Source organism: Dasypus novemcinctus, chromosome 2, assembly GCF_030445035.2.
Source record: "Dasypus novemcinctus isolate mDasNov1 chromosome 2, mDasNov1.1.hap2, whole genome shotgun sequence".
NCBI classification, from domain to species: Eukaryota; Metazoa; Chordata; class Mammalia; order Cingulata; family Dasypodidae; genus Dasypus; species Dasypus novemcinctus.
The window spans coordinates 156,904,807-156,932,094 of record NC_080674.1 but is presented as its reverse complement, the minus strand read 5'-3'; the positions used below and the strand labels follow the sequence as shown (position 1 = coordinate 156,932,094).

The 27,288-nt window shown below is 34.0% G+C and overlaps 1 protein-coding gene across 3 annotated transcripts in view; it reads right to left on the bottom strand.

The window, feature by feature from the left end:
• SPINK5 (serine peptidase inhibitor Kazal type 5) overlaps positions 1 to 22,158 on the bottom strand; it is a 72,171-nt gene extending 50,013 nt beyond the window's left edge. For all 3 annotated transcript variants that reach the window (XM_012523340.4, XM_071210583.1, XM_071210584.1), the window contains exons 1-4: positions 22,045 to 22,158; positions 20,804 to 20,829; positions 16,342 to 16,469; positions 13,658 to 13,730 (exon numbers count right to left, since the gene is read on the bottom strand). In XM_012523340.4, the coding sequence (XP_012378794.1) occupies positions 13,658 to 13,730; positions 16,342 to 16,469; positions 20,804 to 20,829; positions 22,045 to 22,099 (282 nt within the window). In that variant the 5' untranslated portion in view covers positions 22,100 to 22,158. The remainder of the gene's footprint in view (positions 1 to 13,657; positions 13,731 to 16,341; positions 16,470 to 20,803; positions 20,830 to 22,044) is intronic.
• Positions 22,159 to 27,288: the final 5,130 nt, after the last annotated feature.

Here is a 27,288-nt window from a genome sequence, read left to right as displayed (position 1 = left end):
AATAAGGCAGATATAACTTGAATTTACCTTCTATCTAAAACAAAAGAATAAAACTGGAGATTATTTTCATGATATAACATTGCAAAATAAATTTTGTGGCATATCATCATAAGAAAATATTTTAATAATAGATATGTAACAGTTGTTAGAAATTATACTGCACTATTCATGCTATATGTTAGGAAGAAGTTAAAAATAGAGTGAAAACAGAAGTAACGGCCATATGGCAATGAATGTTATTTCATTCATTCATTCATTCCTTAATTTTCACATTTTCTAGGCTCCACGCATTCTACTAGACTCTGGGATTTCCACAATGAAAAATAGGAACTGCATAATGCTCTAAAGAGCTTAAATTTCAATGGAAAGAGACAGACAATAAATACTATCACTTTAGATTATGGGAAGTGCTATAAAAAGAGCAAACTGAGCAAAAAGGTAGTCGCTAGAATAGTGGCTCTTTTAAAGTGGAAAGACAGGTGACATTTGAGGTAAGATGAGATTAACTAGCAGGAGCCAATCATCAAAGATATGAGGGCAGAGTATTCTAGGCACAGAGAACTGAGATTGCAATGGATTTGCAGTAGCAACTAGATTGTCCTGTTCAAGGGTTAGAAAGAAAGTGTAGCTGGAGTATAAGGAACAAGCAGGAGACCTGCTGGTTTTCTCTTAAAAATAATTTCTTATGAACTACATAAGTTTAAGGAAATTATGAATCAAATTAATTAACTCAGGGCAATCACTGTTATTCCCATTTACAAGAAAATCAACAGCAGCACACCAGGTCACAGGTGTTGGCAGTGTAATGACAGGGCAGACGTAACGCCCAGCTGGTAGGTGATGAGTATAGGTGTGAGCGTTTACTACTCCTGCTCCTCACCCTCCAAACTCCAGAGGCTAGTGGCTTATACCCACAAAGGACACCTTTTCCTAATTTGACAATTTCCGGGTCTTACAGATGATTTCCTGATCTGGTAGAGTGGTAGCAAACTGGAGTGGGCAATACCAGTTCCAGAACCTTCAGCTCTGGGTCTTACCCCCTCTCGCATCCTTACACTCACAAGGAGGGGCACCTACTGAAACCTGGCAGCCTTAAACATTATCTAATAGACTTTTCCAGGAAAAAAATAACCAAAGCCATTATGGAAACTTTTAGATAAACTACCTGGATGTCTGAGGAGTAACCAACAAAATAAAAACAGCAAACTGAGAAACATTCATCAAATGAAACAGAATTATTGGAACATGCAGGACAATAGTTGTTGAAAAGTCTATGATCTAGAAAGATAAGGTATTTTCAATAAGAATCAGGAAAATAAGTTTTAAAGGAAAAACAATGAAAGTGTAAATACTGAAATGGAAATAAATAAAATACTATAAGGAATAAAAGTAGGATGGATAAAATATCTAAGAAATTTATGAACCAGAATTTCAGCTCAGAGGACTCTCCTAGAAGGCAATAAGAAGAAAATAAAAAATTAAATAGGAAAGTTAGAGGATACAAAGGATAGAAATCCCCAAAAGGAGGGAAACTATATAAAAAGAAATATTTGAAGAAATAGGAAAATAAATCCTATGATTAATAAAAAATGAAAGATAAAAGAGAAATGTCCATAACATTTCATAGCAAAATTCTAGTCACTAACAACTTGTGAAGGTTTGGAGGGTAAGGGGGTAACAAAATCAACTGAGAGCAGACTAAAATTCTCACATTGTAGAGGAGGAGATTTAGATGGTCAACAGATATAGATATTAGTAATAGTGCTAAATAATTATAAATATGGATATTTGGCTAAGGGTGGCCATAATATGAACAAAAATAGATATGTAACATTTAAATCATTGTCAAAAAAAGCTGGAAGGAAGAAAGCAATTTAAAAATAAGTTTTAATAATAAGTCTACTTTGGGCTTAATGGAAAAACTTGTAACATAGTTATAAAGACAATGGTCACCAGTGGTTCTGAGAAGAGTGAGAGGGAAGAATAGGTGTAACATGGGAAATTTGGGGGACACTGAAATTGTTCTGCATAATATTGAAACGACAGATACAGGCCATTAAATATTTTGTCAAAACCTATAAAATTGTGTGGTGCAAAGTATAAATCATAATGTAAACTATAGATCATGGTTGGTAGCAATGCTTCAATAAGTGTTCACCAATTGTAACAAAATGATGTGACAAACTGTACCACACTAATGAAAGTTGCCGTTAATGGGGGAAAGTGGGAAAGTGTGGGAGGGGGAGGGGTGGCTTACATGGGAATCTCTTATATTTTCAATGTAACATTTATGTAAACTAAAGCTTCTTTTAAAATGAAGGGGAAAAACAGTGTTATTACTGAAAAAAAAGTTTTAAAAATTCAAGTGCATTAGCTGAAAATATGAAAAGAAGGGAGAACCAGGTCATACTATAAATAATAATAAATGTAAATAGGTTAAACTCACAAATTAAAAGAATTTTTACTGGATTTTTAAAATACATTATCAAACATTATATTGAAAACAAAAAATAAATTAAATTAAAGGGTACACAAATTTAAAAACAATAGGATAAGAAAAGACATATGCTCGGCTAAATATGAATAAGGAAAGAGCAGGAGTACCAATGTAAACACTTGAAGAAATAGAATTTGTTCCAAAATATATCCTAAATGACAAAGAGTAGAGCAGGTGTAGCTCAGCAGTTGAGTGCCTGCTTTGCATGTATGAAGTCCTGGGTTCAATCCCCAGAACCTCCTAAAAAAAACCTAAGTGACAGGTGACAAAGAAGGACATTTTGTAATATGAAAAGAAGAAAACATGAAGATATAATAACCATGAGCATACATGGGCTTGTAATAATACAAGTCCTAAATATGCTAAACAATCACAAACAGAATGTAATAGAATTATATAAATTAAAAACTTAAAAATAAGTTAATATATCAATAACTTAAATACACAGATCTCTCAGAAAATTATGTATCAATGGGGAAAGATATAATCTGTTTGTACAATAAAATTAAGAATCTTAAACCATCAGATCTATATAGAAAAATTAAGAAATGTTTAGAACAAATGAGTTAGCCATTTATATCTTCAAATGTAGTCGTCAGAAAACTTAAAAAGTTAAACATTACAGAATTAAGTATTTTTATTCAATTCACTTTACAGTGAATAATAGAGCAAACATAAACAGAAAATAATGGCATAGGAAACCAAAACAACAGAGAAGATTAACAAAAAGCTGGCTCTTTAAAAATAATACTGCGTTGCTGGTTGTAGAGATACAAGAGAAAAAGAGGGTGAAAACAAAAAGTAAAAAAGTATAAGTAATAGTGGGGAACAACTGTATAAACATTGAAATATGAAAGTGTGTTTTGAGTATTTATATGCTAATAAACTTGAAAACTTATTCAAAATGGAGATAGGCCTAGAAAAAAGAATGAAATATGAAAATTGGCATAAACCCAAAAGAAAGTTTCAAGAAAAAGAAAACATATTAAATAATAATAATTTGTACTTACCAAAATTGAAGAAGCATATAAGCTGAACAGTTTTTGAAACAATTTTATTAAGCTATAACTTACATACCATAAAATTCACTAATTTTCAGTGAACAATTCATATGTATTTTAGTAAATTTAGAAAGTTATACAACCATCACTACAACTCAGTTTTAGAATATTTCCATCATCTTAAGAAGTAATTATGCCTCCTAGCTCCAGCCTGATTTGATTTCTGAGTCTTTAAATTTGACTTTTCTGGATATTTTATATATATGGGGGATCAGGCAATATTGAATCATTTTTTGTGTCTTTGTTTACTTTGCATAATGTTTTTGAGGTTCATCTAGGTTGTAAGATCTATTAGTAGTACATTTGTTTGTATTCCATTGTATAAATATACCTCATTTTGCTTATCCACTCATCAGTTGATGGGCATTTGGATCATTTCCAATTTGGGGCTATTAAGAAGAGCTGCTATGAATATTAGCATGCTTCTCTTTGAGCTGGCATATATTTTTATTTCACTGGGGTAGATTCCTAGGACTGAATTTACTGGGTCACATTGTATAAGTTTATGTTTAACTTTTTAAGAAACTGCCAAATGTCTTTCAAAGTGGCTACACCCCTTTACAATCAACCAGCAATTTGTGAGGTATCCAGTGTCTCTACATCCTTGAAGGCATGTGGTATTTTCTGTCTTTATGATTATAGACATTTTAGTGGGTATATAGTGATCTTTCATTATGATTTTATTTTGCAATTCCCTAAATAATAATGATGTTTAGCATCTTTTCATGTGCCTATTAGCCATTTATATATCTTTAGTGAAATGTCTATTTTTATTGAGCTGTTTGTTTATAATTAAGTTGTAAGAGATTCTTAGATATTCTCGACACAAGTTCTTTCTCATCCATATTATTTGCAAATATTTCCCCCAGCCTGTGGCTTGCCATTTCATTCTCTTAATGATATAATTTGAGGTGCAAAAGTTTTCATTTTGATGAAATAAAATTTATTAATTTTGTTTTCATGTATCATGCTTATGGTTTCATATCTAAACTCTTTTCAGAGCCAAAATTCACGAAGATTTTCCTTTTGTTTTACTTTAGAAGTTTCATAATTTGAGCTCTTACATTTAAGACTATAAAGTATTTTGAGTTAAATTTTATGTATGATTTAAGGTAAAGATTTAAGTTCAATTTCTTGCTTGTGGTATTTATTTTTCCTAAAATTAAAGTATCTCGGGAAGAGGATTTGGCCCAATGGATAAGGCGTCCGCCTACCACTTGGGAGGTCCAGGGTTCAAACCCAGGGACTCCTGACCCATGTGATGAGCTGTGCTCATGCATGCAAGGAGTGCCATGCCACGAAGGGGTGTCTCCCATGTAGGGGAGCCCCACACACAAGAAGTGCGCCCCGTAAGGAGAGCTGCCCAATGCGGAAAAAGTGCAGCCTGCCCAGGAATGATGCCACACACATAGAGAGCTGAAGCAGCAAGATGATACAACAAAAAGAAACACAGATTCCAGGTGCTGCTGACAAGAATACAAGCAGACACAGAAGAACACACAGCAAATGGACACAGAGAGTAGACAACTGAGGGGGGGCGGGGAAGGGGAGAGAAATAAATTTTAAAAATAAAAAATAAAAAGTAAAGTATCTTGACATTTTGATCCTATATTAAATGACTAGACGTGTAAGGAATCACAATTCCTCTCAGTATATATATATGCATGCCTTGCACCAAAAACATGTTGCCTTGGTCACTGTTGCTTTACAGTTTAAGTTTTCAAGTTAGGTATTGTTAACTGTTTCAAAATTTCTATTTCAATTTGTCAATTTCTGAATTTCCCCAAAAAAGTCCACCAGGATTTTTATAGAAAACATGATGAATTTATAGGTTAATTTTGGGAGAATTTCCATTTAACAATAGTGAGCCTTCCAATCTATATACATGGGATATACCAGCATTTATTTAGATATTTCATTTTACTCAGCAACATTTTGTATTTTCCAGTGTACAAGTTTTGTACTTATTTTGTTAAATTTGTTCCTACATAGTTTATTTTTTATGCTAATATGAATGCAATTAATAATTTAATTTTTGGATTATCCATTGCTAGTATATAGAAAGACAACTGAGTTTGTATATTGATCTTGTATACTATAGCCATGCTAAACTTGTTTATTAATTCCAGTAGCTTTTTTTAAGGAGGCATGCTTAAGAATTTCTACAATAATATCATGTTTCTGCAATTAAAGACAGTTGCTTCCTTTCCAAATTGGATGTCTTTAATTAATAAATTCAAATAAAAATTCAACTGATTAATTTTACCTTATTACACTGGTTAGAATCTCCAGTTCAATGCTGAATTATAGTGAAAGCAAATATCTTTACTTTCCTCCAAATCTTAGAGACAAAGTATTCAATCTTTCAGCATTAATTATGATGTTATCTGTAAATTTTTGTGGAGACCAAGTTTTCTTCATTGCTAGTTTATTGAGAGTTCTTGTCATGAATGAGTGTTCTGAGTTTGCCAAGTGCTCCTTCTATAGCTATTGAGGTGATAATGTGGCTTTCTCCTTTATTTTTTTTATAGTATTATTATACTAAAAGATTTTCTGTTGTTCAACCAACCTGCCAATCCCGGGAAAATTCCCACTTGGTCATGGTTTTATCACTTTTACATATTGTAAATTTGGTTTGCTATGTTATTAAAGTCATTCATAGCTTTGTTACACAGACTATTTTTCAGTAGTTTTCTGCTCTTGTTATATCTTTATCTTGGATTTTTATCAGAATAATACTGGCTTCATAGAATGAGCTATGGAGTGTCACCTCCTCCTCTATTGCTTGAATGAAACTGCAAAGGACTGGTATTATTTCTCCTTTCAATATTTGATGGAAATCACCAATGAAGTCACCTGGGAGTGGACTTTTCTTTGATTACTAACTCAATTTTGCTGTTTGCTATAGGTCTATTTTTTGTTGTTTGCTATAGGTCTATTTTGATTTTCTGTTTCTTCTTAGTTCAGTTTTTGTAATTTGTATCTTCATGAGAATTTGTCCATTTAATTTAAATTGTCTAATTCTTGGCATAAGGTTTTCATACTAGTCCCTAATAATCCCTGTAATTTCTCTAGGGCATGCAGTGGTATTCCTATTTCATTCCTGATTTTGGTCATTTCTGTCTTCTCTCTTTTTTCTTGGTCAATATAAGCAAAGGTTGTCAATTTTGTTGGTCCTTTCAATGAACCAACTTTCAGTTTCATTAATTTCTCTCTTTTTTTAATGCTTTGCATTCTATTGATTTTTACAATAACCTTTACTATATCTTTCTTCTGCTTCTTTTGGGTTTAGCTTTCTCTACTTTTCCTAAGTATCTTAAAGTGGAAGTTTGTTGATTTCGGAGCTTTCTTTTCTGATATAGGCATTTAAAGCTCTAGACACGATTTTGCTGCACCCATAAATATTTATATGTTGTGGTTTTTTTTCTCTTAGCTAAAACTATTTTCTAATTTCTCTCATGATTTCTTCTTTGACCCATCAGTTATTTAGAAGTGTGTTGCATAATTTTCAAATATGTTCCGATTTCTGAACCTTCAATGTCTTGTTTATTAACAATTCAATTAAGTTGTAGGCAATGAACTATTTTGGAGAATTTTAATTATTGTAAATTTATTGAGATATGTTTCATGTCCCAATATATAGTCTATCCTGAAGAATGTACCATATGTGTTTGAAAAAAATATGTATTTCATAATCATTACAGAGTATTTTCTATATTTCAGTTTAGGTCAAACTAGTTGATAGTGTTATATCTTTGATGGTATTTTTTAGCTTTCTATCAATTATTGAGAATAAAGTTTTGAAATATCCAATTATTATTCTTTAACTTATGGCATATTTTGCTTCGTGTATTTTGAACCTATGCTAATAAATGCATATACATTTATAATTGTTAATTCTCTTGATATATAATTATTATGAAATGCCCCTATTTGTCTCTAATAACATTCTTGTCTTAGTGTCATTTTATCTGATATTAAAATAGCCCCTCTATCTCCTAATGTTATACTTGGTGTGATATCTCTTTCATTGTTTCAATCTTTTTCTGTCTTTGAATCTAAGATGTGTCTATTGGAAACAGCTTATATGTAGTTGCTTTCCTACGCAGCCTGACAATTATTGCCTTTTGATTGAGATGTTTAAACCATTCACATTTACATAATTATTGCTATGGTTCTTGCCTTTTTTTGAATCTCTATTCCTTTCTTACTATTTTCTTTAGGGTTAAGTATTTTCTGTGCCCTTTTAATTCTTCTGTTGATATATATATAGATAGTGTGTGGTACATGTGTCATTTTCTAGTGGTTACTTTAGTAATTACAATATGCTTCTTAATTTACCGCAATCTACTTGAGATTAATACTTAATTCTGGTAAAATATATAATCTTTCTTCTAATAAAGCTCCATTCCCTCTATCCTTTCTATGTGCAAATGTCATACATACCATATCTATAAACCCATAAAGCAGAATTATAATGTTTGCTTTCTACAATATTGCATGCACCATGAAGTAGGTTGGGAGACAATTAGAAAATTATATTTGGAGAGTGCCTCATCTTAATCACATATTTACTATTTCTGATGCTTTCCATATCTTTATATTGGTACAAGTTATCAAATGGTCATTTCTGTTCACCTTAAGAACTTCCTTTAATACTCTTACAAGGCAGGTTTGTTAGCAGTGAATTCTCCCAGATTTTATTGATGTGAAAATGTATTTATTTTGCCTTAATTTTTGAAGGACAGTTTTTGTGGATATAGAATCTTGGTCACCAGTGCTGTTTTTATTTTTTAATCTCTCAGTATTTCAAACATGTCACTCCACTATTTAAAATACATTATGTTAGATGAGAAGCCAGCCTTTAATTGTTACCTGTCAGGATGTGTCATTTTCTCTTGAGACTTTAAAATTTTTCACTATCTTTTGATTTCAACATTTGCATCATGATATGCTTAGGTACAGGCTACTATATATTTATCCTACTTGGAGTTTGTTAAACTTCTTGGATATGAAGATTATTTTTTTCACCAAATTTGGGATATTTAAGGCTATTATTTATTTCAATATTTTTATATCTTCCTCTTTCTCTTGTGTTTCTAGAATTCCTATGATACATCTGTTTAAATGCTTGTTGTTGTCAGAGTCTCTTAAAACTGTTCATTTTTCTTCAGTTTCTTTTCTCTCTGCACTTCAACTGGTAACTTTTATTAAACTTTATATAAGCTTGATGATTACTTTTTATGCAATCTAAAATCTGCTGCTGAGTCTTTGTACTGAATTTTTCATTTGTCATTGTACTCTTCAACTCCAGAATTTCCATCTGGTTCTTTTCATATTTCTAGCTCCTAATTGAGAATCTCTATTGATTCATCGTTATTACAATTTCCTTTAGTTCTTCAAACAGGGTTTTCTTTACTACTTTGAACGGAGTTTTTTAATAGCTGCTTTGAAGCCTTGTCTGTTAAATCTAGTATCTGGGGACACTTAGAAACAATTTCCATTGACTTTTTTCCTGAGTGTGAGTCACACATTCATGTTACCCTGCATATCTCCTGTTATATTTTCTGCTGAAAACTGGACTTTTTAGATAATACATTTCAGCAACTCTGGATTCTGATTTTCCCCTAAATATTATTTTTGTTGCTTTATTTATTTGTTTCTTTTTAGTAACTTGCCTGTGATAAATCTGTGAAATCTTCCTCTCCCATGATGCACAGCTACTCATGGGTGCACTAAGGAAATTTTTATTATAATTATTTTAACCCTGTCTTTGTAGGTTTCTTCCCTTGTGTCTGTGTAGCTTAGTGGTCAGGCAATGATTGGAAATAATTTGTTCTTAAATGTCTTGAGCCAATAAGGCTTCCATCTTCTGCAGATGGATTCAAAATTAATGCTATTTTTAAATCTACCACAGCATTTGCTATCCATTGGGATTTTCTTTGTCTGCTAAATGCATGCACGTAGCCACAATCACCCAGGAGTGTGTTAACTGCTTGGGAGCTCTTTGGTCTACTGCCCATGTTTGATGCCTTAGCCAGAAATACGTTTGCCCTATGATTGCCACCTCAGCCGAATAGTCATCCTCCAACATCCTTCTACTGAAAACAGCTCTGAGCTTGTTTTTTACCCACAACTGCAAATCAGGTGAACCCACTTAAACTGTGGCCCTAGAGCTACCAATCCTCACAGCCTGTCAAGGTTTGGCAGAACTCCACACCAACTGAGCTGAGAGGTGAGGTGGGAGTAGCAGCTCTAGGAAAGAATGCAACAGACTCTCTTTGAGCTTATTTGAAGTTCAGCATAAATAATTCTCAGATTTGCACACATTTTTGGTTTATTTCTAAAGTGCTAAAATGGTTAATTTTTTCATTTTTATCTACTTTTATAGTTGATTTTTGGAGAGAGGATTTGCTGACCTGCTCACTCACCTGTAGCCAGAACTCCCATGCCTTAGGGTTATTTAATATTGAGTCCCAAGCCAAATAAAAATAATTAAGAAAAATATGGAGTCATTTTGTTTATGACAGTTGCAAAATTTCTAAATAAAATGTTAACTATATATTTTTATCAAGTATGATTTACCCTAAGAAACAAAAATGGGTTTAAACTAGAAAATCTGTCAAGAAATTTATTACATTAATAGACTAAAAGAAAAATCAGATGATTATTTCAACAGTTACAGAGAAAATATTTGATAATGATCTACAGATATTAAGCAAATTTATAGGAAGGAGCTCCCTAAACTTGCTAAAGTCTATAGACAAAACACCTATAGTAAATAATATACTTAATATAATTGAGATGCATTCCTTTTAATATAGGGGGAGAGAAGGTACGGAGATATTCATTATCATCCCTACTGTTTAACCCTTGAGCTCCAGATCCTTGCAAGTGATATAAGGAAAGAAAAATAAATAAAGGAACAGCTAGTATGGAAGGGGTATTATAAAACTTCTTTTATGTATAGATGATATAATCAACTACCTAGAAGAAAATAATATAATCAACAATCAGAATTAACAGAAGAAATCAGCAAAGTTGTTCAATATAAAATCAAACTGCAGAAATGGATAGAATTTGTCTACACCAAAAGTAACTAAATAGAAATATATATTCAAAATAGCAATAAAGGTATAAATTTTCTAGATTCAAAAATTATTAAGAATCTCCATGTATAGTTCATAAAGTACATAGAAATTATATGAATTAATAAGCTCCTGAGTTGGATATGTTAATATTATAAAAAGTTAATTCTACCTAAATTTATTTATAAATTTGTTGTATCTCAATCCAGATGGGTTCCTAAATTCAGGTTGGATTTTTGCAAACTCAGTAATCTTTTTATTTTTAATATATATGTATGGAAAATATGTATCTTTGTATAGGCAAGTCAAATTTGAAAAGGTAAACTAGGAGGTGGGACTTGCCTTACTAGTTATTGAAGTGATCAGTCAATTTGAACAAGATATAGAACTCAGATACACACACACAAATTAATATTCTATAAAACTGGCAACCTAAATCAATGAGAATCATTAAAAGAATCAATCTATAAATTAAAAAATAAAAGTCTTACACAAACCAAATATGTTAGAGACCATAAATTCTGAAGGACTGGAAAGAACTGAAAAGGGTCAAATTTGGGATATATTTTGGAGACAGTACCACCAAGATGAGTTGACAGAGAGGATTTTAGAGCTTGGAGGTAAAAGAATGCACACTAATGAAGAAGAAAATGATGATGCAAAAGAGAAAGGATATCACCTAGGAGGAAATCTCGAACAGATAAAGCACCTTATTCTGAGAGGGGGTAGCAGTGTTAATTTTTGTCAGGAGAAATCTAAGCAAAGAAAGTGAATAAATTTTTCTCTTTTATAGTGGAGAGAACAATAAAAAGAACAAAAACATAGGGTAATTGTACAAATTCATTCAAACGCAGACAACTAAAAATCTAGATAGAAATTACTTGAAAGACACATGAACAATTTAACTGCCTTCATTTTTAGGTGAATTATTTTTTAGGTAGGAAAACATATTACTCCTAAGAACTGTATCTAGTGATGAAAATTATAACTCAGACATAAAATGTTACCATAAAGGTGTAATGTTTTTAAATTCTGTGATTTTATTTCTTAAAAATCCCATTTTGAGTAAAATTCGATGTCAAGATATGGACATATTGTAAAATAGAACATTTGTTAGGATTGAGATATGTGTGTGATTTATTTTCTGTTTAGTGTTTGTATTTTATAGCGGTTTTTGTTTGTTTGCTTGTGAGGTGCTGGGGCTGGGGATCAAACGCGGGACCTTGTATGTGGGAAGGCAGCACTCAACCACTGGGCCATATCAGCTCCCTCTATTTTATAGTTTTTAATACCACTAATATATCAGTTTTTCATGAAGAAGACGAAGAGAAGGCGAATGGATCATAAAGAGAAAATCTCTGTCCGAATGTAGCAAATAAAGGCAGATTTGAAAGGTGAATAAAGCTTTCTGGCTTCCATACATTTTGTAGAGCACAAAAGAATGTCCCTGTTGCTACAGATAAAATGTTTGCAGTAATTGACCATTTGAGTGGTGACTGTGGTTATAAGATATATTGTTTTAAAAGTAAGATTGGGGAAGCAGACTTGGCCCAAAGGATAGGGCATCCGCCTACCATATGGGAGATCCCTGGTTCGAACCCTGGGCCTCCTTGACCCGTGTGGAGCTGGCCCATGCGCAGTGCTGATGCACACAAGGAGTGCCCTGCCACGCAGGCGTGTCCCTTGGGTAGGGGAGCCCCATGTGCAAGGAGTGCGCCCCATAAGGAGAGCCGCCCAGGGTGAAAGAAAGTGCAGCCTGCCCAAGAATGGTGCTGCATACACGGAGAGCTGACACAGCAAGATGATGCAACGAAAAGAAACACAGATTCCCTGTGCCACTGATAAGTATAGAAGCGGTCACAGAAGAACATACAGCGAATGGACACAGAGAGCAGACAACTGGGGAGAGGGGAAGAGGAGAGAAATAAAAAAATTTTTTAAATCTTAAAAAAAAAAAAAGTAAGAGTGGTTGAGCCCAGGCAAATAATTTTGTTGACCTGGATTATTGCTAACACTGAGGTTCTCAGGCATTGTTGAGAAACACTGTCAAGGAAGATGGTAGCTTGGTTAGACTGGGGATACTATAAGTAATTTGGGTGTGCTCTGCCTTGACTGATCATTTTAATTGCATGTCAGGGTCAAGAGAGGAGGAAAAGAAAGATATTCGGGAAGAAGCCTTATACGAAACCTGCAGTAATGGTTGTTGTAGTCAGGATACCTGATTATAGCCCCAGCTTTGTAAGTAACCTATAGTAAGACATTGCAGACCCAAAATTTCTGCCAATCTGGCCATTATTTTCTCATTATAAAGTGAAGTGGTTGTATAATGGACTAAATTAATATACTTTCTCTCTTTCCTCTTATTTTTTACTTTTTGTCACAGAATATTTTACTCCAATGAAATATTAGCCTGAATCTCAAATTGCAAAATAGATATAAATATATGGATAATGATAAACAACTCTTTACTGAAAGTAGGAATCAAAAAAGGGCAGAAGATTGGGAATAAATGAATCAAATATCTGCTAACATATTAAACACCATGGCCAACTTTTTAAACTTAGTTTCTCACATGGCACATGTAAGAAGTTTTCCATTTCACAGATGAAAAAATGGAGACCCAGAAGTGGGTAAATTGTCTAGCTGATACAGACAGTACATAAGGACTCTGAGATGTGAACTTAGTCCTGCAGTCTCAGGAATACTGTTGTTGGAGGTAAGACAGGGAACAGGAATGAGAAATGGCTGGGGGAATGAACATTGCACCAGTTTATCCACCTCTCAGCATCTCTCAGTGCCCAAAGCCTTTTTGGAGAGTTGGTTCATGGGTTGGGCAGATGGACAACCAACTTGTAACAGATATTTAGCCCATCCCTGACTAAGCCATGTTCCCTCCCTTCTAAGTAGTTAGCCTCACAACAGGTAAGACCTAGTAATTAGGAAATAGCCCTAAATAGAGTCAAGCATCATCTCTAAAGTAAACATGACAGGCTCACTCCAAATATTCTCACCTTTGCTGGGACAGTGGCCCTGGTAGCTCTTGCTAAATACCTTGCCCTTTTCTGTGATTTTGCTTCATTTTCCCTGGAAGAGAATAAGGAATAGCATAGCTTAGACATGTTTGCCCCAAATTTAGAGATAATGACTTAAATAGTAAATGCAATTTTGTCCTGTGTAAGAGCTGTATAGTGCAGTCCTCAGTCCAAAGTGGAATGTCACAACTGGAGGTGGATCCAGAAATGAACATAGTGCCACAAATCTCTCCACAGTGCTGAAAAAGATCTCAAACATGACTTTATTGGAGGAAAATTTCCTCAAGGCAAAAATCTCTACCTTTAACTGCATAACAAACTACTTCCCTTGAATACTTCCAACAGCCAGTTTGTCAATAAGTCTGAATGACATCTGTTTAATTGCTGGGCTTCTCTGTTTGAGAGACCATATTTACACTGACCAAAAATCTGCCTCTCTGCATTAGTTGTAGTTCTACTCTCTAGAGACGTACAAAGCAAATTAATATCCACACAGAAGTGATTCAGCAATTTCAGGGTACTTTCATGCTTCATGTAATCCCCTCCTTTTCAGGGCTACAAAATCAAGTTTACTCTGCTATCATTTACGTAGGTAACAAAACTAATAATTGAGTGAATGACTGTCAAATAATAAACTGTCATATATTTTAAGACATTTTTATTTTTGTTGAATTATTTTCTGCAAATTTATTATACACATATTTCAGCCTCCTATCAAAAACACCCTATGGAAAAAGAAAGAAACTTTATCATAAATAATATACTTGCTGATTTATAGTCAGCTTTCAAGAGAGTAAGAAATAATTATTCACATTGCCCTGAGCATCCCCCCACCCTAAATCTTGCCTTGCCTTCCTTCACCTTCCCATAGTTTCTTCTTTAGAAACAACACAAGTGATTAAAGCTTCATTATTCCAATATTATTGAATATGTCAAATTAAACCTCCTGAAACATACCGAATGGCGTTTAAGAAGCCAATTATAACATAATTATCTTAAATGGGTAAGCATAGTATTGGCTCAGTACCAGTGCTGAAGTGTTGTTGATGGTTAGAAATTGAGGATTACTTCCCTGTTCAAAACCAATTAGAACACTTCAGTTTGGGGATTTATAATTGACAACGTAAGCCTTCTTCCCCATTTGAGGTGTCATTGGAGAGAAAGAAATCAAATTAAAATGCTTTGGATAGATAAGGGTAAATGATCCTTTCCATAATCCTAATTCTTTCTGAGCTACAGGGAGCTGGGAGCTATAATCTACTCTTTTGTAGAACCTCGGGTGCATAAGGGTTTTGTTCTCTCTTTCTGGTTGTTTTTCGTTCATTTCTGAGTGGACCAGAGGCAAAAACCATGAGGATTTTGTTTTCCTGAGTATGGAGCTGTTGCTGATTTGCTCCTTTTGCTCCCTTTGTGTGCTCAATTTCGACAAACTGTAAAGGAAATCTCTTTTGTTTGTGAAGAGCAAGGTGTCATACCTTCATTTCTGAGAAGTGAGTGTATTAATCATGTATCCCAGGAATTCAGTTGTTTTAGAAGACACATCATGCTAAACATGAATTGGTTTGTGGTGAAAGACCATTAGGATAATAAGATGCCTATAGTTAAACAACTTTTTTTTTTTTTTAAGGTTAGATTGCCTCAGGTTCAGGGAAACAAAATCTTGAACACAATCAACTATCAACTTAAATATTTTATAAGGACCTGCCTCAAAGGAGAAAACATGGTAGTAGACTAGGTAGAGAAAAAAGATGTTTCATTTTTAAAATTGAATCTACCATTAGCAAAAGATAAAAGTAAGAAGAAACTATTCCTATGTCACCAAATACTATCTGCCCATTTGTTCTTATACAATATTTTGGTCAAAATGGGAGTCAGTTCCCTTTTCCAATTTGCAGAAACTCTTTCAATATGCACCTATCTATTCATGCTTATGTTCACAAACTGTATTTTTCAAGTTTGAATTTTTTTTAATTTTTTCATTGTGTTTTTATGGCATTTTTCAGGTCACTCTGCTTTAGTAACAAAGGTAATTGTTTTCAAATAATTTGTCTTCACCTTTTCTTGTATTAATACATAGTGATTCAGAATGAGAGAAAAGTTCATTATTTCTATCATATTTCCAATCTTTATTGGTGCTCATTTGAGGAAATAAATGTTGAAGTATTTTTTAAAAAGATTATGTCTTATCCCAAATGTCTAAAGGAACTGGCAGTTTACAGATTCAAGATGTATTCTGCTTAAATCCTTCTGCTAGTTTGCTGCCACAGGACAGACAGGCATCAGTCCTAAGGGGCTCTTCTCCAGGTCTTAACAGGCCCAAGGAAACTGACTTTCTATCTGAAATTCTTTTTACCCAGAGCCAGAAAGCTGAAAGTGAACCTACATCCTCAAAAGACTATAGAAGACTATCAAAGATGATAATACTGAGTCCTATGGAATACTTAGAGAATACCACTTGATTATTAAAATCTTTCCAGTATGTTGGCAATTATCCAACTTTATCTGATGGGAGGTGTCAGAATGATCTGTTAAGTATTTATATTCAACCTTTTAAGTTAAAAAAACACATTTGAAAGGGGGGTGGAGAATACATTTACTGTTTCAGAGAGCAGCTGTTAAGTCAAATACTTGAAATACTTGAAAGAAAGAGGGCCTTGACTCACAAGATCAATTTGCACGTGACACATTTGTTGATGAGCATTATTTCATCTGGGCTTTGAAAAAGATTTTTAGTCTTTGGACAGAACAATTTTCCATTTTTCATCAATGCCCGAAATTCACTGCAGGTTTCCTGAAGAAAAGACAAAACATATTGTGCTATTTAAATCTCATCCAAGCAAGGTTCTGTCTTCTAAGTTCTTCTTTCAGCAATGTTATTTGATGATCACCACCTGTGTTGATATAGAAGTCATTCATGCCATTGAGTGACACAAAAACATAAAAATAATGACTTGGCCTGTCTATTAGAGATTGCACATTACCTAATAAGCATTAATTTAAACCAATTAGTGAAAAGGTAAGAACATGAGACTTGAATTCAAAAGGCCTGAGTTGGTCTCCCAGAATTCTCATTTACAAGTTGTATAGCCTTAGCAAACTAACCTCACAAAGGCTCAGTTACCTTAGCCATAGAAATAGGGAATATAAATACAAACATTTCATAGGTTCTGTGAGGATTATTACTGTAAGTATGTAAAGCCCTCGGAAATTGCCTGGTACATATTAGATGTTCAAGAAACAGATTCTCCTCTTCCTCCTCTTTTATTATTATTGTCATTTTTGTTGCTATCGTCACTATTAACATTATTATTGGAAAATGCTAAGATGACACATGTAAAGTACCTAGTCTAGCACATGGGCTAACAGCAAATGCTGTGGAAATATGAAAGGGTTGCTGGAGGACTGAAATAAAGTATGTAAACATTGGAAACTGTAACGTGCCTCTGTCAACACTTTCCAACAGATGTACTGGAAGATACCATCTCCTAGAAATTTTGACAGTTGTTAAATTTAAAAAAAGGATTCCTTGATTAGATATGTTTGGAAATCATATTTCTACCAGGCCTAATGAATGGCTACCAGCAGCCAGCATTTGAACAAAACAAGCATGGTTCCTTGAAACTGGAGTTTAATGAGGGTAGCCTGGCTCCTTAAATGAAAAAGACTCAGATCTTGTGATTAATCATATGCCTTACGAAAGAGGCAGATTTACTGTACAGTTAATGAAGCTTAGGTCTCAGGGCCATTCATTGTCATATCCCACCTCCAAGGTTCCAAGAAAGGCCCACCCATTTTACACTGGCATGTTTGTGTTCTTTTCCCACCACCATGAACACCACCGTGTCCACGGAATCAAACCTTGTGACCTGTGGAAGCACTGTGCATTTCCCCAAAACCTGTAATACCTTTCTCTCTTTTTCTCTCATTCATTTACTCACTTGTTCATTCTTTTCTATTTTTGTTTTTTGATGCATTCTCCTAAAAGGTTTACTATCCTGTGGGACATCATTCAAGACATGCTGTGCTATATACTTGGTTTGGATTTATATATGTAAATGCCAATGACAGCACTGTACCAAGTTTAGGGGAAAAAGTGGAAGCCATTTAGCCTTCGGAATATTGGAAGTGATAGGAAAGAAGACAGTGGACTAGATCTTTGAAAGTGAGGATTCTTTCTTTTCATTCATTTTTTCATTTGATATTATTATGTCAGTATATTCATCAAATGCCGTCCATAAACCATTCATTCTTTTTCTATGGGCTTAGAATAATAATATACTTGCACAGCTTAGTAAAATACTGATTTAAAATGTTATAGTCCCTATTTGTTTAGAAAATGCAGTAGGTCTTTATAACAAGCTTTTGAAATCTAGATTTTTTGGTGTCTTAGTTGTTTGGATTTTGGGAAAAAAATCCTGCTTCGTGATGCTTTTATCAGAAAACAAAACAATAAAACGTAGTCTGTGCCAACTCTAACCAGCAGTATAACCTCTTCTAAAAGACTGATTATAAAATTCTATTCAGCCTACTATATCATTATAATAGTCACCCAGTAAGTCAACAAACACTTGTTAGGAGATTACAATGTTCCCAGTACTCTACTAGATGTTGCAGATACAGTAGATAAGCAAACAGAAGGGCCCTTTACTGAATGGTGCTTACCCTAATGGATAACGATGTTCATAAACTGTCCTCGTAAACAGGGTAGGCAATTGGTAGCACTCACAGAATGATTAATGGTGAAGAAGAATAACTAAGTGATACCGAGACCATCCCTTAGAAATTTTGCTTACTTAATATTTCTAAAGTTCTTCTCACCACCCAGTGATCTCATCTGAGGACCACTCTAGTGATTTCTGACAACTGGGTCTCATGAACTCTGTGTGGTATCTGATTATTTGGTTTTCTATGCCAAGTGCAGGCTGCTGTTTAGCTTGCCAAATATAACCAAAAATTGTACAAAGTGTAGATAAAAAGACTATCGCAGAATCAGAGAAGAGGCTTTAGTACCAGTACATCTTTTTGAGGGAGATCTTAGAGAGTTTGAGAACAAAGACTCATGATGGGAATGAAATGAAGCTCTAAATAATTTTGTTAATTGAAAAAGCATAGCATCTATCAGAGTAATTCCTGAATTAGATTTTTCCAGTGTCACAATCAGATGAGAACTTGATTCCTAAAAGGATTCACAAATTGAGGCCCAGAGACAAGGCTAAGAAATTTCCTCATTGCTTAACAAGATTAACTAAGATGGGACTCAGGTATTTTTCTATGTTGTGAAATTCTCAAATTTACTGTCTCAGAAAACAGGAGAAGACCTTAAAAGATTGAAAGCAGGAGTTGTTTTTTTCCTCTGGGGAAGATAGAATATCCTCCCAGTTACCATATAGAGAAGAGTTGAAATAGGATATTTAAACTAAAAAGTCACCTTGGGGTAGGGAGTTGACTTTGTAGCAACTGCTTACTTTTAAACTTCCAGCCCCTGGCTTGCTTTTGGTTTTGTTTTGTTTTGTTGTTGTTCCCATCCTCACCCATCCTACACACACACATTCAAATGTCTCTGAAACACTGAAACCAAGTTCTTCTGTTTCCCTCACTTGCGGTCTTCCAGTGTCCCTCCCCAGACATCATAAGAGTATCCCAGGAATTGGCAGTACACCATTTCAGTGTTAGAGCAGGAGCAAATTTGCTTTGGGCTTCGTAACAACCTTTCTATGAGGACAAATTTATGTATATGTTAAAGACCCTTGCAAATGACTGCATTGTTTTTCCACACTGTGTTGGCTCAAGTTTATACATGTTATTCAGCACAGCTTTTAGGGTTCCAAAAAGAAAACACCATGCTAAAACTTAAAAAATAGCAAAAGTTCCAAAATCATAAGAAAGACTAAATCAATAGTTTTCATTTCTGACAAAATACCCAAAGACTATCATCAGAAAGGTTTACAGAAAATAATTACTTCTTTATGTTCTTCCTTCTTATTCCAATATAAGAAATAGCTAAGTTCATGTTTTGATAGTAGGGATTTTTAAAAATTGCTACAATAAACTTTAGCAAGAGATTATTTTAATCATGGCTCTAAGAGTTTTGATATAGAAAAGTTTTTGTTTTATTATCCTTTTAATGTTTATGGCCTTGGAGTGATATAACAAATATTTGATCATATCTAGCCCTATTTTAAGTGCTGAATTAATGGTGTGCATAATGTGTGTATGTGTGCATATATGCATATATTTATAGTTGGTCCTTTATCTTGAGTCTTTCAAATACATGGAAAATATAAGTTCCAAAGAAAATGATTCTTTTGTTTCTCCAAGAAACCTGTAAGAGTTGGTAAAGCACCACCCTGGCTCAGGGACTCTGCAGTTGCCAGTGTTTCAACCTTGTCTGCATTAAGTTCCAAATTCTGCACAGTTCACTCCCTCGACACCTTTAGATTGTTGTTCTAATGCCATCTTATAGTAAGAACTTTCCTGACTATCCTGATGAGAACTAATACCATCTCCATCTCCAGCAATTCCCATCCTCCATCCTGCTTTATTTTTTTCTTTGCACTAATGACTATTTAATATATTATATCTTCTGGTAGTTTACTTATTGTCTTTTTTCTTCCACTACAGTGTAAATTCCATGAGGGCAGGGATTTTGTTTATTTTGTTTACTTAGAATTTCCCCAGCATCTAGAATGGTGTCTGGCAAAGAATGGATGCTCAATGAATATTTACTGAATCAAATATATTCACTGACCCAAAGAAACAAACAGTCCCTTTTTGCCTTATGATTACCAGAAAACTTATTTCAACTTTCTAATTGTGTTTTACTTGTTCAGCTGTTAAGCTGAGCTTAATAATTCACCATTTGATTTCCCTTATTTGTTTATGGAATTTAAAAGACTTCTTTGGGGTGACGGGTTGCTTCTTGCAGTCATTCAATATCAATAGTGCATTGTGTGTGTCTGTGACTCAGGCCTTGATTCATAAAAGCCTGTTACTGTGTTTTTCACCAAAGCTATTAGTATCTATCAGTATAACGTCTGTAACATTGATATGAAATGCATTGGCCACAGCCATTTTTCTTAGGGAACCTTGGAATAGAATCAATGAACAGAAAAAAGCAGGACTAACCTGATTTTTATCCTCACTGGCACCATCTGGGACAAAAATATAGAAACCAGAGTTAAAGTAATATGAAATATTTAATAAATTAAGCAAATAATTCACTCATTGCAGTCTTTCCACTGCTTTAATAGCAACATATTGTAAAACCACAAATTATTTTTGACCACTTTAAAATTTTCCAAGGTAAATAAAATGAAGGCACTACTTTAAGAGATCAGTATATTCACTCACAGAAGTCCAGTCATTCATAAAGTTCCAATTACTTTGGAAATAATACTCATCTGCTTTCTGACACTTCTAAACATTTAGTTTCCAAAAGTTCCTTTCAGAGTAATGCACAGCAGATCCTTTTTAAAATTATAACATAATGCACATATTTACCAACTGAAAAAAGTTAATATGAATAATATCAATTATAATATAATTAATAGAGTATGAAGGTTATAGCATATACACATGAAATTCAGCTTTCTGAATTCTGGTGATACTGTCTCCTCATTACAGTGACAAAAATTAGGGATCTGCTAAAAGTTAAGAAAAGTTAAAGTCACAAGGCTATTATACCATCTCATTAACAGGCTTTAAACTTACACTTTGTTTTAGGAAAGTGGGCATTATTTATGTATAATGATCTTACTGACTCTCCATTTCTAAATTTCCCTTTAAAAAATGTAAATGTTCCAGAGCAAGATCAGTCAAAGGAATCTGCGTTCTCCTGAAAATCAAATAGAAAATGTAGAAGCCTACCTTCTAGCACCCACTAATTCCCTCACCCTTTAGAAGAAACATTTCCAATCCATTAGGACTTAAAATCACAAAAATAAAATATACTAGAAGGTTCCACTGTTTAAAAATAAGATCAGATTAGTGTTGAATTTGTTTTTTAAATATTTATATATAAATTATTAAAATGATATTACTCACTTAAAATTCAAAATATATATCATGTATATATGCAATATGAATTTATATGCTTGGGGAGGGGAAGATGAAGAACCTATTAGCTTTTTATAACTAACATAGAATTCATGGAAGGATTTCCCATGGATAAAAATTTAGATTATCTGAAGCTTTTTGCCATTTCTGTAGTTAGAAACCTACATATATAATTCTTCAGAACACTGTATCTAGCAGGATATTTAAGGATTTTATATGCATACATATATATTTTCTTTTTCAAGGACAAGTCTCTTCTCTCTAGCTTGAGATGCATGGCAAGAGGCGTAGATTACATGCAAATTGCTCACCTTGTATGAGGCAAAAAGCCAGAGTCAGAAGCATTGGCACTGTGGCTATCTTCATGGTGAAGATGACATAAGTCGGTTACCAGGCTGCTCTGAGCATTGCTCAGCTGGTTCTTCGAGACTGAACCCGTGGAAATGCATCTTACTTTTATATATACTGGTACACCCAGCTGACACCCACACTGACAGGCCAACATTATAAAACCAGTTGTTCAAGATCCTATTAATCTTAATATCCTTTAGGATGGTGTCAGAGTGGTAGATTTTAACAGATGATGTCTATTTCTAAAACAACGATGTGTTTGTTACTGTAATGTGATACCTTCCCCAGAAGGCAATAGATTAGCTCCAAGACCCTACTCAAAGTTAAATACCCCATATTCCTGTATGAGAACTGAATTCTTCAGCAAACATCAGACACACTACCTAGTAGACAAACATGTTTCTAACTGGTCTTCATTCATCTGTGGGAGGAGAGGAGAAAAGAAGATAGCTTGGTCATCCTACCACTCAGGTAAAGATTTAAAGATTTCCACATCTGGAGAAAGCTGCTTATTTACTATAAGACCTAGGATTCTTGTTGCTTCTTTCTACAGATGTTTCAAAGTATCTAAATTCAATGTCACAGATTGATTCATGAGTTAGAGTTGATGACCCTAAGAGATAACCTAGCAAAAATCCAACATTCATGGGAAAACAGAAACTTAGGGAAGGAGCAAAGACTTTTCCTAAGAGTACACAGTTTAGGTGGATGAGGCAGAGCTGACACTTGAAAGCAATATAAGTTCAGCATTCTTTCCACTCCGACACATTAGGAAAAGGAGAAACTATGTGAAATCAAAGATTGTATGTAACAAAATATTTTTTAAAATTTTCAGTCTCAATAATTTTTAAGTCATAATCTTCTACTCTAATCAAACACCACAATGCTGAAAGAATTAGAGACTCAAGATGTAACTTTCCATAAGCCATCACTCTACAAATGACTGTTTTAAAAATTTGGCTCAGTTTTCCCATAAATTAAGTTTACCCCTGCGTTGCCTTATTATTTAATTTCTCAAGAAGGAAAAATGAAATAAATTACTTTTAAATATTTTAAAATATAAATTTAAATTTTTCTAGAGAAAGTTCTCTTCTTCCGTTATGTAAGTAATGTCTTTTGTCTCCAGTTAATTTTATTCTTCCTGCTTAAGAAAGCAGCTGAAGAATTATGTAAAGAGGACTGAAGCCAGAGGCAGATGGTTTGGTTTCAGTATTTCTTAGGGTCTCCATATCCATAGAAGGACAGTTTGGGGCCCTAAGGGTTTTGCCAGAAAACTGACCTAATTTGACCAATTTTAAGTTCATGTCAATATTCTCAAAACCATCAAAGCCAGAGTATTCCCTTTTCTTTTTTTCCATGAAATAATTTATTTCCTACAAAATTACAATCATTGGTTCCAAGTTCTGCTTTATATAACAAGTCTATTAGCTTTGGCACTTTCCTGTGATCCTGTAAAATTGGTGACCATGGAGAGCAGTTTCAAATTGCATTACTGTTATAGATTGGAAAATTAAAGTTCATCATAGGTTAATGGAAAGAGAATGGGACTAGGAGTCAAGAAATCTGTTTCTGTTTCTGTCTTTGCAACTATATCATGTAATGAAAATGAACTTGCCATTGGATATATGGGGATCTAGTTCCAAATCTTGACTCACCAGTTACTACTTCCATTGCCTTGGGAAAGTCATTTATTTGCTCCAAGCCTCAGTTTCCTAATATGTAAAATAGAAATAATGATATTTATATTGTACAAGTGTGGTAAGGCACATACTATTGACCTCAGCAGTAGATTTAAGTTTCCTTCCCATAGAATAATTGCTTACCCTCACTACACTCTGTAGTAAAATTAAAGAGTAAAGATATATGTTCTCTTTTTCAGTTTGTAATTGTTTTCTAATGCACAATGTCTAAAAGTAAGTCAACACACCAGCTGTTTAAAACTTGCCAAAGTCATTCTAGATTTCAATCATTGTCAATTCCTTGTCTCTCTCTGTAAAAGCTTCTTCTAAATATTAACATACCAATACTTATTTTTAGTCTTTTTTTCTGTCCTGTCAGACCTTATGGAGTGTATCCTAACTGCACACTCAGTTATTGGTAGTAGGAATGTTTAATACCTTATAATAGAACTGATGGCTGTGTAATATGCTCTAATGACCCCAAATCTAGCCCAAATGGATAATATTCTTAGCAGTGGAAGTGGTGCTAGGGTGCAACAAAAGAACCAAAAGATAATTGTTTCTGTAAAGAATTTCTGCTATGAGGAAAGTTTGAAGGAGTTGGTTTCCTACTGTCTGGAATAGAGCTCCTCACTGACAGTCACCATTCCCCTTCGGAAATGACAAATAAGGAGGCTGCAACTGATCACCTCTTCCAAGAGGAGAAGACAGACAAAAGAAAATTCAATGAGCATCCCCAGTATTGGATGCACCAGTCAGCTGGCTCACGTCATTGGCACTTTGTCTGTACTTCATTTCAGGAATGTTGCAGATCCAGAGGTGATTCATCATATACTCTGTTAATCATTCCTTAGTTCTGTAAAACAACAGAATTTAAATTGTAAAGAATGGGATTGAGGTTTTGAAGAATTTGAGATTTCACTGAAAGATAAGCTAGAAAAGTATCAATCTCAAGTCCCAAATTCTGTCTTTTGTTTTAGCTCTTTCAGTTATTCATCAAATATACAGACTTCTCTTTCCTGACATTAAAGTGCATGGGACTAGGTAATAGAAAAGAATAAACTTTACAATTCTACATATGCATCAAGTGGCCTAGTACCTGAACTCACATGAAGGATATTGACACAGAACGGATGAGAAAATTATCAGATAAACAATTTTTGTAGCCTAGTAATATTATTGAGGACCAAGATTATTTCCAAAATCCAAAGTCATCAGGTCTTTTTTCAAATCTTCCCTTTATCTATGTAGAGAGATCCTTGAGTATATTAATAGTATAATAAATAACAATTGTCCTTTCAGATTAAATTGCTCTCTGTACCTTTCAAGCAATCTGCCATGCATTAGCTCTCTTGATTTCTTTATGCAATGCTGTGAGGTGTCAAAGTAGATGTCATTATCCTTTCCTTGCCTGCCAAAAGTGGTACCATTCAAGAAACCCAGAGTCAGAATTAGGTTGGATGGTATTTCCAGCCTTGCCATGTTCTCACCTTTTACACCCTTAACTTCTCTGAATACAGGTGGCTACCTCACAGCCTTTCACGAGTCTGAAAGAGAATCCAGATGCTCTAGTGCTTTAAACCAGGTACAGCATTCTATTGATGTTATCAGAAGAATAGTGACATACCTAAAATCACATGATAGGTAAAAAGCAAAGCAATTACAAGAATCTACATTTAAACATTATTCTGGGATCCTAACTTTCCTCATGCTAATATGGTTCTTTCCTGGAATTCCCTGCTCTCACACACTCACAGACACACACATACACACACGTATGCACATATACCATACACCCATACATCCATAAGCACTTGGGTAAAAACAGGTGTGATATGATTATGACTGAAAAGTATGTATCTTAATAGATTTTTTAAAAGTATTTATTTTTATATTCTCTATTTTTGACTCCTTTTTCTATAATTCACATTTTTGTCCCATCAATTCAGCACATCAATTTCCTCTTCGAAGGATACTAATTGGAAAACAGACTTTACCTACCTTGGCATTTTGAAATGTTCCATTAACAGCTAAATTCATTCCATCCCTGAGAAGTCTTCTCTATTTTTGCTGGAAGGACTCAGAAAATAGAGATAAGCATCTCATTGTATCTATGAATATAAAGGAATGGGCATTGCTTTGATCACTGAGTGTACAGACTCTGCTATTTATAGCTACAGGTGTTCTTATTAGATTAGGATTAAGAAAACAGGAAAGTTTCAGTGTCTTATTTTTAACTGTGTTGGGTTATATCTGGTGCTTGAATACAAGATTCAGATCCTCCCTATATCAGATGTCACTTGAACTATTGTCCCAAATTGTCTCATCCCTTGAAAATTTAGTACATTCTAAAGTCTCCTAGGATTTATACTGACTCAGTTTTCTATAAACTGAAGTTTATGGAGATACAGACCTTCAAAAAAAAGGCATAATGGATTAATTCTGAAGTAACTCAGAGGAGCTGAATTTTGGCAAAATACCATGGCATATTTTATAAATTAAATACATATACACGTATGAATATATAAAAAACAGTAAATGAGAATAAAACTGTTAGATTTATAAGAAAAAATAGGGAAATATGATCAGAGTATCTTCATAAAAGGATTTGCAAAGAAATATATAATTTTCTAACATTTATTGTGCAGTTAGTGACAAGCACTATCCTGTTACCCTATGCAATTTTTTCCCCAGAAAATCTAAGGAGTATGTATCATTCTATTATATATTTTTTACAGATAAAGAAATTGAGACTTAAAATGAATCTATAGCTTTCCCAAGTCCATACAGCCTGTAAGCAGTGGCATCTGCAAATGAATAGAGTCAATGAAAATAAAGGCAAACTCCAAAGACTGCACTCTTAAACAGCACACCTGGAACTTACTTATCTCAAACACTCAGAATACTTATTGATATAGCCTCATTCACACTGCATATAAAAATATGAGCACTTTTAAACAGTCAGAATTCAGTCTTGTGTAGGATGCTCTCCCTTTAAGCAAGCATTATATTAAAATTATGAACTTCTAAAGTAGAAAAAGTAGGAAAAAACCGGATGTTAATAACCTTTCAGGATGGAAATCACATTCTGCATTTGTTATTCCCATGTTGCTTTCCTTGTACAGACTTACCTGTCCTATGCCAGAAGGCCCTTGACTGATGTAGTCAGATGTCCTCCAATATTATGTATAACAGAGCTAGATTAATTCCAGGCTTTCCCTGCTTTCCCCCAAAATTATCCACTCAAAAATTTCCTTCAATGAACCATGTTCCTTCTCACTACTAAGAATCTGCCCGTTGCATCTTCCTCTTTGTGGAAAGTCCTTTTTCTTATTCTCCGCCTGGCTATCTCTTTCTTCTATTAGAGCTCACGGTAGAGTTCGCCATTCCTGGGACTCTTTGCTGACCCCTGCCAAAGAAAAAATTATACTGACAAAGTTAAACAGGTAAGGGTTATTTGGAATAAAGCAGTGGGCTAGTGAAAAAGTAGTGGAGTGATGGATGGGTGAATGATTCTGAGTTTGC